At 36.0% G+C, this 12,399-nt stretch overlaps 1 protein-coding gene across 1 annotated transcript; it reads right to left on the bottom strand.

The window, feature by feature from the left end:
- Window positions 1-1,003: 1,003 nt before the first annotated feature.
- On the bottom strand, window positions 1,004-9,441 carry LOC122809359 (endogenous retrovirus group PABLB member 1 Env polyprotein-like). The gene is made up of 2 exons (XM_044080793.1): window positions 9,195-9,441; window positions 1,004-3,306 (listed from the first exon to the last, which is right to left on the bottom strand). Exon 2 carries the CDS (start codon window positions 2,642-2,644, stop codon window positions 2,066-2,068), a length of 579 nt encoding a protein of 192 aa, XP_043936728.1. The 5' UTR covers window positions 2,645-3,306; window positions 9,195-9,441; the 3' UTR covers window positions 1,004-2,065.
- Between the last annotated feature and the right edge of the window lie 2,958 nt (window positions 9,442-12,399).

Below are 12,399 nucleotides of genomic sequence, written 5' to 3' on the forward strand. Positions count from 1 at the left end.
TTAAAGGAGCCCTCTGAATTTATTTATACAGTCTGGGGAGTGAAGACCACCAGACTCCTAGAAAATCTAAATGCATGAATGTTCTGCGGTATATTTTATGAAATACTTTTGAAACTGGAATATAATTACTTGTTAGCTGCATTTTTTTTAACTGATACCCAGAAGAATAATGTATGTGTCCTGACATTATTGGGTGTGTGCACAAAAAAAAAAAATCCGTGATATATTTTACACACACAAGCATAAGCCATAGCTATACCAGTTTTATTTCAGCAAATAGCAACACATTGTGCAACACTGGTATTGCCACACCAGATCAATGACTGCTGTTTAGCAGTTGTCAAACAGCAGCAGGAGTAAGTCAATTTATTTACCTCAACAAGGAGCAATGCATACCTGTCACTGTTGTTCCTTGTAAAAAGTTTGATTTGCTGATAAATCAATCCGGATTACAGTCAATAAATCCAGACATCAGAGCTTTATACTTATTGTCCAAAAATTCATGTTGATGCAAAATTTTCTATTAACTTTTTAAGTGAATTAGAGTAATATTTAAAACCTCTTCCTGATTTTAAGCCCATATTCTGCTGTTAGTTTTGGCACTGGGCTGAATTCTTTAGCAAAGAAGGGCAGTTGTATCTGGTGTTTTGCCAGTATTTATAAAACTCTCAGAAAGAGAAAACCATCCCTGAATATTGGAAGCATCAGCTGTCCTTAATATCCAAGTGTAAAAGTATCTATGAACACTGCACCTCTGAGGAAAAATACAGGCAACCACCAAGAACATATTAACAGACGAAAAGCGCTTTACACTTGGATTTGTTGATTCTTGTTTTTTTTGGATTATTTTGGACTTTTTTCCATCACAACATTGTTTTTTAAAGGACATTTATTTTATTAAATACTTGTTTGTGGACGCTGGCATTTTTCCTGAGCCGTTTTTCTTGAAAAATACAGGCAGTTAGAAAAACAAGAAAAATAAATGATCAGCAAGCAAGGTATCTCCAGTTGGGTCAATACAGTTTATTTCATCGTGTAGCTGAGTGACAAAGTTTACTAGTGAGTATAGTACCTTTTATGCATTACTGACAGATGCCGTCCTGCCTCTTTAGACATACATTGTGTCCTAGTTTAGTTATGTAACCATTTTCAAAAATGCTGTTACAGCAGACTATTTTTTGTAGAATTGCTATACAACAGGTTTTCCTTTTTTGTAACAAGTACAGAGTTGAACATTTCTTGCTTCAGCATGCTTTGTCATCATATGTTCTTATCGCTTAATTGTCATAACATTTCTAATGAGAAAGACTATTATTGTTACAGCTGCAGTTTACAGTATTGCGACTGTTGAATAATTCAGAATTAATGAAAATTTGCAACTTACAAAGTAATACAAAAGCTTAATAAAAACTTTATATAAAAATCTGCAGAATGTATGTGCAAGGCACATCTGCTCCTGTCATTTATTCTACAGAAAAGGTATGAAATAGAATAATATACATTTTTGATTCTTTGTTTATGGCATATATGTACATTTTACAAATCATGTATTTTACATTATTTGCATTCTTTACACACATAGTTTAGTAGTGTTTTGATAGAAATAGAAAAGTACTGATTAATACATATTTTATACAACTTGTAATAGAAGAGCCATTCCCTGCTGTTACATCAGTGACACTTGTTCCAGGTTGCTGTGACCTTTCCAGTCTATTTTTTTCCTAACAAGTAGCTGAGCTAACAATTCTAAAAAACCCCTGCGGAGTCTTATAACTGGTTTGCATCTGTTGTCTGACATTTGATTATTAGAGGAATTATTTTCAACAGAAATATTTGCTTATATTAATAATTATGCCTTGATAAAGACAGGAATTATTCATAAGCACTATCTTATCTAAGCTAATCCTCTTTTAGCCAGGCATTGTATTTCCATGCAGCTTTGCATTATTTTATGTCACTGGAATTCACATAAAAGATTATTCACAGATGCTGCTCAGGGAAGATTTCTGTAAGCTGGTGTCTCAACATTGCTTGAGATCCCAATGCTATAGTAGTTCATGTTTGTTCAGTGAATATTATCAAGCTTCATTGGTACAGAGTACTTCATAAGTCGTACAACGTCTTGGACCTGATGCATTTGGTCCACTGCCAAAACCTGTACTGTTTGCCGTCTTACACATTCAGTTCCACACTTAACAAAAATTACTAGGCTTGTACATCCTAAAATGCCAGCTATGACCAGTATAAGCTGCATTAATTTTCCTCCCCAGCTACTGATAGAACCACTCAGCCGAGAGAACCATGTTTCTTTTTCTATTTGTGCTTTTTGAGCAACTTCCTCAGTTAGCTTGAGGTGACTCCTGATTTCAGGTTGATTATCAGGAATATAAGTACAACGTTCCTCTCCTATTAATGCACAAGTGCCTCCTTTACTAGCAAGAACAAAATCTAATGCCATGTGGTTTTGTAAGACCATAGTTCTCATGGCAGTCATTTCTAAAGTAACTTCTTCTATTGCTTCAAATGTAGCATTACTTAATTCCTCCAATAATCCTGCCAGTATTCTAATTTCCCAAATAGCTTTCCCTGTTCCACAGAATGGAAAAATTGCTGCTCCTGCAAGGACATCATCTCCTACATCCATCTTCTTCTATGTTAATATGTCTTTTTAATCTAACATTTCTAATATTAAAATCAGGTAATGTAGTATGTCTAATGGATGGAATTACATGTCCCAAATAGCACAATCCAGTCCAGTTCTCAGGAAGCCATTTGTAGGCTTTATTACCCCATATGTACTATATGCCTGCTCAAATTGGAACCATCCATGTTGTAGCCCAATGTTTAGTTCTAGCATTTTAAATGTCCAGCAAGTTTCATTACTAAAATGCTCAAAACATTATTCACTGGCATTTCAGGTAGCATAAATAATACTACAAGAACTTTTCCCAATAAATGGGTGATTACTTGCTCCTTTTCCTCATAAACTAACATTAGCAGTCACAGTTGTATGGACAAGCCTCAAGAAAGGGCAAGTCTTTGGGATAGAGTCATTCCTTGGAACACAGTCTTGGTTTGTGAGATGCAACATTTCCAGAAGGGTAGATGGAATAGTTCATATGGAATTACTACTGCTTGCATCTTGTGGTATCTCAGCACATATCCAGCATTGTTTAGCATTCAAAGTTGCTGCGTACATTTGCAGTGATTTGAAGTCCATCTTTCCTTCTATTGAGGAGTAAAAACTTGTCAGGATCACGATTAATATCAGGATTTTCATGGTTCGATATTTCTTCTTGAAATTACCTGGAAGAGAAAAGAATCATGTTCCTATTAGTTGCATCTGATATTATGTCCCTTTTTATCAGTCATGACATTCATAACTTATGCAGTTTTCTCCCCTCCATTTTACACTCTTAACATGATCTTTATGAATTCAACCATTTTTTGGTGGCTGATTTTTATATGGCTGGACTTGTACAGCCACTAACCCCACTTTGGTAACAATGTAGGGTCCTATTCATTTTGAATCCCATTTGCTTGTGTTTCCAAATTGGCGGACCATTACAAGATCTCCTTGTTCCAATTGTACCTCCCTCGATTCCCAAATCTCATTTTGTTTACAGAGTTCTAGATTATGGGCTTGTCCAGCTTCCCAGACTCTCCCTTTTGCCCAACTGATTTGGTCTTGGAGCTGGTCCCACAATTTTGTTTCTTCTAATGGTATTCCATAAGGTATTTCTCCTGCTTGTATACTCATAGGTCGACCTGTCATTAACTCGGTTCCCTATTACATCCTCGAAGATGCACTTACCCGAATACATAAACACCGACACGTCTCCATCGAACCACGTAAACACTGATCGTCCTGAAGCGCGAAATCCAAAACGTTGAATTGTCATGGTTGGCCCTTCTGTGGTATAGCTCCGTAAGATAAGTGTGCGATAGTTATGGACCTTAGGGTTAGGGTGCAGGTTAAGTTAAGTGCATAGATGGTAATGTATATGAGATTTAGTGTAGGGTTAGATGTAGGGTTTTGTTAAGTGTATGTGTGTGGATTATTTATTTTGTTTGGGTATAGCTTGTTAAGGTAAATGTGCGATAGTTACGGACGTTAGGGTGCGGGTTAAGGTAAGTGAATAGATGGTGGTATATGCAAGATGTAGTGTAGGGATAGAAGTAGGGTTTAGTTTAGGGTTTTGGTTGATGTATGTATGTGTTTGTTTGGGTAGGTAGTATGTAGCGGGCGGTGGGGTGGGACAAGTATGATTGTTCAAGCTTTTGAATTTCATGGTTTAGGGCATTCAGTGTATTCGCAGTTCGCGGAATATATGTCAGCATTTTTGTATTTGGTTATTAGGGCTTTCGAGCTTGCAATATAGACCCCATTAACTCATATGGAGTTAACCCACGTCCTTGAGGAGAATTTCACATTTTAATCAAAATGTTGGGTATATGTTTTACTCCATGATTGCCATACTCAGAAATTATTTTCTTTAATCCTTCCTTCAGAGTTCTGTTAGCTCTTTCAACTTTTCCAGAACTCTGGGGATGGTAAGGAGTATGAAACCTTTGCTTGATTCCCCAAGTTTTACACATTTGTTTTGTCACTTTTTCAGTAAAGTGAGTTCCTTGATGACTACGTATTTCTTTGGGTACTTCCCCATGTTGGGATGATCCTTTTCACTTATTATTCTAACTACTGAGTTTGCATTTTCCTTTTTTGTTGGATGAGCTTCCACATATCCAGTATATTCATCTATCAGAGTTAGTAAGAAACAAAACCTTCTTGGTGCTGTTGGAAGTGGTCCTATAAAATCCATTTGTACCCTTTCCCAGTGTCCCAATGCTTGTGGGAGTCTATATTGTTTTGTCCTATTTTGTTTTCCTACATTGCACATGTGATACATCTATCTATATGATTTTGGATGTCTGTTGTCATTCCTTCCCATTTAAATCTAAAACTAACAATTTGTTGTAGTCTTTCCCTTCCTGAATGACCTAGGAAATTATGATAATAAGTTAACTTTTTCAGGTTCAATTGTTTACTCTATGTAAAGGACCTTTTTTGAATTCTCTTGGTACTGACCACATTTCTGGAAATCTAACTCATTTCCATTCCCTTCCTTGTATTATTTCAAATTCTTCCATTTTCTCTTTCTTGATGATATTTGGCTGTCCTCTCAGAATTTTTACTAAGCTTCCTAACTGCTGATTATCTTTGTTTGTCTTTGCATTTAAGGTCATATGAGCATCTTGTTCAAATTCAGGACCCCATAACAGTTTAATTTAAACTGTTCCTATCACTGTTAATCCACATACAGTAGGTGTTATGATGATCCCATCACACTGGATTTAGGTGATTTTTATCTACCTTACTTTTCACTCTATGTTCATACTCTGTACACTGATCTTTACAAAAGTAAGCTGTACAATGTAAAGGTATAAGATTTAGAAGTAAGTCTATATTTGGTACTTTATTCAAAATATTTTATACCATTTCCCTTCTTTGCTTTCAAGGGCCCCTTCTTTTGTTAGCTGGTTTATTTTATTAGCCTGACTGTGCACCTCATTTTTGGTGTGAGCTTTGACCTTATTTATACTCACTGTAGAAGGATTGTCTTCTTTTATCAATCTCCAAATTTTTGTCAACACTGCCTGATGACTGACTGGTTTACCATCAGCTGTAATCAAACCTCTCCTTGCCCAAATGGGAAGAGATGATAAGACTCGAACTACACATTCATGGTCTGTATAAATGTTTACATGTCTGGGCAATAACATGGCTTGTTTAACTGCTTCTAGTTCAGCTCTTTGGGCTGAACATCCCCCTGGGAGACTACCTTTCTTGAGTTATTTGGTCTCTGCGTTGTGTATTGCCCATTCTGTCACAAAACACCCTATTTCAGAGCTCCAGAATCTGGATCCATCTATGTACAATTCTGGTGCTCCTTCAATAGTGTTCCTCCTTATTTTCTAAGTCAGGACATTCATGATATTCCCCTTGATAATTAAACAGTTCTGGTAAAAACAATTTGAGGGATTTCTACTCTGATTCCTCCTTCCTGACTTGCAAGACTTACAGTGATTCTACCAAGTCATGCATTATTCATGCCCTTTGGAGTTCCTTCTAACATGTATTTCACTGGAGTATGTTTGGTCTGTAGCACAACTGGAGAGACCTGAATCATATGGCGTGTTACTTCAGTACATCATTCTGCTATGATGGTTTGTTTTTCACATTCTCTCATTCCTTTCTCAACTGGACTCATAGCTCAGGAATAATAACCCAAAACCTGATACTGAGATCCTCTTTTTTGCAACACTATGGCCATTATAATTAGACCACTGTGTCCAAACTGTATGATGAACTCTCTATCTCCTTCTGGGACATTCAAAACAGGTGCAGAAATTAGTTCTTCCTTAACTTTAGAGAAAGCTGCTAGTGACGCATCATTCCAGTTGAGAGGTTTGTCCCCCTTTTTTGTTTCCTTTAAGCATATCAGTCAAGGGTTTTGTTTTTCCTGCATAATCTGGTATCCACTCTCTTGAGAATCCAAAGATTCCTAGGGCTTGCCTTAACCCTGTGACAGTAACTGGAATTAGTAGTAACTGTCTAATCAATTGCTTTTTGTCTTTACTAATGCTTCTTTGTCCTGCTGATACTGTGACACTCAAGACGGTAACAGAATCTTTCATAAACTGACTCTTTTTAGGGTTCAGTTTTAATCCTACTTATGCTTGGAAAATGTCTGCTAGTGCATTTAAGTGCTGCTTTTCAGTCTTTGTTCCTACAAGTCTGTCATTCACGTATTGAATAATAGAAGGTCTACATTCTAGTGGTTTTAGTATTTCCTGCATTACATGATGATAAAGTTTTATAGCATTATGAAAGCCCTGAGGCATTCTTGTCCAAGTTTATTGTTGACCTTCCACAGTAAAAGCAAATTTCCATTGTGAGTCTTTATTCAGAGTAATACTCCAGAAACCATTACTCACATCTAATGTGGAGAAAATGTTTATTTTTTCCTGAATCTGAGCAATAAGATCAGGCATACTTCCTACTATTGGCAAAGAATGAGGTATCACCTTATTAAGTTCTCTGTAATCAACAGTAAGACGATAACTTCCATCTGGCTTCTGTACAGGCCAGTATGGACTGTTACCTGGTGCATTACCTTTTCTCACTACCCCTTGAGCTTCTAAAGCTTTTACAGTATTTAGTATTGCTTGTTCTGCCTCTTTCTTTACTGGATATTGTTTTATACATTTCTTGGGACTGCCTCTTACTTTAAGAATAAAGTCAGGGACTTGTCCACAATCATTCCTATGTTTGGCAAAAATATCCTGATAGCAATTCATTAGCTGAGCCAACTCTTGCTTTTGTGTTTTAATAACTCGACTAAATCATACTGTCCTGGATCTTTGACACTGTATTTGCATAATGCTTCAGATATGACTAATATTTCATTTAATTCTCTGTTACACAAATCTATAATGTAACCTCTTTAAGATGTCATTTCCAATTATGTTTTGTAGATGAGGACCTGATACCCATGCATGCTGGAAGGTGTCTTCCCCTGTCTTTGTTTCTACAAAGACACACACTTGAGCTTGAGAGATTTTTCCTCCCAATCCTTGCAAATTTATAGTTCTTGTTCCTGGGAATTTTCTTGTAGTAATACTAACTGTGGCCCTTGTATCTATTAAAAACATTTGTGGCCTCCTACCCAAATTTGAGCATATGGCCTCCCATCAGAGCCATTTTAGGGTGCCCACAGAGACCCCAAATTCCTAACTGAATAATAAAGGATTTGCCATCTTCTTTTCAAGATTTTCCAATCTTTCCAGAAGAGCTTGAGGAACTTCATCCCTATTTATTTTTTCTTTTTCTTCCTGTTTTCACTGTAAGTAGAGCCACTGCTATCTAATGCCTGTATAACTGGACACATTTACTTTATTCCCATATTGGAGCAGTAGGAGTCACTGATAAAGTATAGCTAGGTGTTGTGGCACTATTACATTGGGAACTGGATTTGAGAGGTATTTCTGCTACCTTATCCCAGTCTGGTTCTGGCAGTTGATATCCCCATACAGAGGCTATTTGCTATACTCCTTTTATTCCTTCTAAAAGGGTTTTCCTAGCTTCTTCCCCCTCACCATCAACTTGTTGTCAAAGCTGTGTTCCCAGTCTAATAGCTTCTTGCAAAGCTGTTTTTAATGCTTTTGTTTCATGATCCCTGAATTCCACTTATTTTTCCAAATTAGCTACTTGTTATTTCCGCCCCCTCATGTCTTCTTCTAACTATTCCATTTGATTAAACGTCTCTCTATATTGTTGTTTTTCTTTAATTTCATTACATAAAGCTTTTAGGTCATCTGCTGTCTCTTTTACCTATCTGTCTGATTCTTCTATGCTTTCCTGTAAATATGAACATCTTTTTGACAAAGCCTCTATATTCTTGTGTTGCTCTAATGTACACAAAAAAACCTGTTGTAAAAGACCTGGAATAAATGTTTTCTTAACAAAATCTTATTTTGATTTGGTTTCCCCACTCTGTAAATTCATAAATCAAAGAAGGCAATTTATAAATAGGACTTCTCTTTTTCCCTTAACTTTTGTTGCTTCTGACTGACCCATTCACGAATAATATCTAATAAAAATTGTGGATCTCCTGTTTGTAAATTTTCACTACCTTCACTATCTGCTTGGTTTATAACTTCTTCAAATCTGGGAGAATTAGGAGATAAAAATAACCTTGATGCCTTAGCTTTATCTGGGGTATTCTTTTTAGAATCTGACATCTCTGTTCCCTCAAAGAATGAAACAAAACTGTCAGATTTTTCTTGAGACCTTTCCTCAGTAACACTTTCAGATTTCTTTTGAGACTTTTTTTCTTGATATGGTTTAGTAAATTAATTAATATCTGTTTCTAGATCTGGTTACATGTACTTTTTCTAGTATAAAATCCTGGTTTAAGTCTCTAATACTGTTACTTTTAAAATTTAGTGTCTCAGGTCTAGTTTCTGGTTGCATTAACAACTGTGATGCCCTGCCTTTCCGCATTTAAAAATCTTATTACCATGCAAATTCCTTTAACTGCATGCCTCATACATTTACAGATTATACATTGAACTGTAGGAGAACAAAGCTTCAGTGCATTCTACAAACAACAGAAAGACTAGAGTCTCACCCTATTTCGTTAGTGTGGAAATCCCTTCTTGGGAATTAGCTGCACAGCCTTTACTTTCCACCTTCCTTGTCTTGTGGATGAGACTCCATGGAGAAAAACTGATCCAACCTTTGGGTTCTTCCTTCACCTGCTGACTTTTAATAACCAAGACCTTTCGGCAATATTTCAACTTTCCAACCTCTGCACTTTCTGCTTTGCTTCCTCCCAGGTTTCGGCACCAAAAACTGTGAAAGTATCTATGAGCACTGCACCTATGAGGAAAAATACAGGCAGTTAGAAGAGCAAGAAAAATAAATGATCAGCAAGCAAGGCATCTCCAGTTGGGTCAATACAGTTTATTTCATTGTGTAGCTGACTGACTGACAAAGTTTACTAGTGAGTAAAGCACCTTTTATACAATGTTGACAGATGCAGTCCTGCCTCTTTAGACACATTGTGTCCTAGTTTGGTCATGTAACTATTTTCAAAAATGCTGTTACAGCAGACTATTTTTGTAGAATTGCTATACAACAGGTTTTCATTTTTTGGTGACAAGTACAGATGTAAGCTTTTCTTGCTTCAGCTTGCTTTGTCATCGTATGTTCTTACTGCTTAATTGTCTTATCATAACATTTCTAATGAGAAAGACTTTATTATTGTTACAGCTGCAGTTTACATTATTGCTACTGTTGAATAATTCAGAATTAATGAAAATTTGCAACTTACAAAGTAATACAAAAGATTAATAAAAACTTCATATGAAAATCTGCAGCATGTATGTGTAAGGCACATCTGCTCCTGTCATTTATTCTATAGACAACGTATGAAATAGAATAATACATATTTTCTGATTCTTTGATGTTTATGGCATATATGTACATTTTACAAATCATGTATTTTACATTATTTGCACATATAGTTTAGGAATGTTTTGATAAAAATAGAAAAGTACTGATTAATACAGTTTATACAACTTCTAATAGAACAGCCATTCCCTGCCATTGCAATACATCAGTGTGTGACCCTTGTTCCAGGTTGCTGTAACCTTTCCATTCTATTTTTTTTTCCTAACAAGTAGCTGAGCTAACAATTCTAAAAAACACTGTGAAGTCTTATAGCTGGTTTGCATCTGTTGTCTGACATTTGATTATTAGAGGAATTATTTTCAACTTAAATATTTGCTTATATTAATAATTATGCCTTGATAAAGAGAGGAATTATTCATAAGCACTATCTTATCTTGGCTGATCCTCTTTTAGCCATGCATTGTATTTCCATGCAGCTTTGCATTATTTTATGTCACTGGCATTCACATAAAAGATTGTTCACACATGCTGCTCAGGGAAGATTTCTGTAAGCTGGTGTCTCAACATTGCATGAGATCCCAATGCTATAACACCAGGGTTTGAACTAAGATCAGTTACTCTGGGCTACTGATCTCTTTAGTGCATTGCTCATTTTCATTATTAGCTTTATCCTAGTAGGTTCATATCACAGCCATATTCAGGTTAAAGAGCATAGTCAGGAATTTAATACATTTTTTCTGATTTTCCCCAACCGGTAGCGGCTTTTGTGGGCCCCCCATACAGAGTCATGGATGATTAGGGCCCCCACCCCACAGCCATGGGCATTGTAGATACCTAAAGATGGCTATATTAGTTTTAGTAGAGAGAATGCCCACCAGCAACATTTAAGTGAGGGGCACTGTGTCAATGGTAAAATATTTAATGGAACTGTGAAGTCTTTTACTTGATAAAACACTGTTAATATAACCAGATATCTTTGAATTTAAAGGAGATACAAAAAAGAGTTTTTACCCAGCTGGTTCATTAAGTGTAAAATATTGCTTTAGCTTTTGTTGGTTTGACAGACATGTTACAAAATATCAAGATAGGATAACTTGCTATGGTTGGGGCATCCAAGGGACAGGGGTCCCCCAGCAACTGCAGGGTTTGCTGGTGCCTAAACCTAGCTATAATTTTGGGAAGGAGTAAGATATAGTATCCTCCTCAACAGCTTTAATACTGTAGTGTATGTAATAAAACAGTACACATGTTAGTTTTTTTTAAAGATAGCCATTGCATGATTTCTTGTGGATAAAAATTAATGTTTTCTGAAAGGATGCAAGCTGTTTTTCACATCTGGGAGGTCAATAGAGCTATGAAAAAGATCAGTGTAAGTGAGAACACTTCCAATCCATACACCCAGAATCCCTTTTTCACAAGGTTCAGGGTGTCACTTCAACAGTGATAATCTGAGCCAAGGTTTTTACCACCAGGTGGCTAGCCCTGCTATGATAGTTCTTCCACACAAACACACTTGTATGAACACTCACACCTATGTCTAATTTAGAATGTCCAATCCTTCTACTTCATGTCTTTGGAGTGTGGGAAGAATTTTCACATAATTTACATTATTTGCCAAGGTACGATAACTGGAATTGACAGGATAGAATTTATATTTTACAGGAGCATGTGCATTTAATTGAAAATTTCAGACATCTGATAAATATTTCAGACCATGCACCAGTAAAAACTAAGATAAAATGTAGGATAGTGAAGGAAAAATGGATCACTTGCACTTTCCCACCTACCCATTAAAAAATATTTCAAAGAATTTTTTTTCAGGTATATTGCAAATGTATTTGTGGTAGGAAAAAAAGGGATAACTTGGAATAAGTTTTTGGGGAGTGTAATGAGCTAGTAGGTTTTAAAAAAATTAATTGCAGAATACACCGTCAGAAATATTGGGGGAGCAAGTGTCTGTAACAAAATTATTCTTTTGAGGTAGGGTAAGGGATCTGAATTGCCTAGACATAGTAAGACCATAAGTTTAATTGAACTGGCTGCCAAAATGCAATTACTAAAGAATGGAAATCAAAATCTAAACCAACCGTATTTGAAATACTGGATATTGTAAGAGAGTGAAGACTGGAAATGGGATCTTTAAAACAGGAATGAGTAAATTACATAGAAATAAATGTAAATTGTGGCAACAGCACACACAAAATAATATTCCAGGTGGAGGAGTGTGTTTTACGGGAAGGCAGGAATTGAACAATTTATATGATGATGGACTAAAGAGTTGTTATAAAGAAAGGAAACATATGTAATGTATAATATATGCAAAATGAAAAGTTAATATGGTTTTGTTTTCTGTTAATGTATGTGTGCCTATGTCTTAAGTGATAATATAATAAAGGTGTTTTTTTTTTAAAGAAAAGTAC

The sequence above is a fragment of the Protopterus annectens genome, chromosome 8.part0 (assembly GCF_019279795.1).
Source record: "Protopterus annectens isolate FY-2018-M chromosome 8.part0, PAN1.0, whole genome shotgun sequence".
Lineage (NCBI taxonomy): Eukaryota > Metazoa > Chordata > Ceratodontiformes > Protopteridae > Protopterus > Protopterus annectens.

Bases quoted from the DNA above. Each gene is read 5' to 3' on its own strand.
- LOC122809359 (XM_044080793.1), bottom strand. From the start codon at position 2,644: ATGGATGTAGGAGATGATGTCCTTGCAGGAGCAGCAATTTTTCCATTC.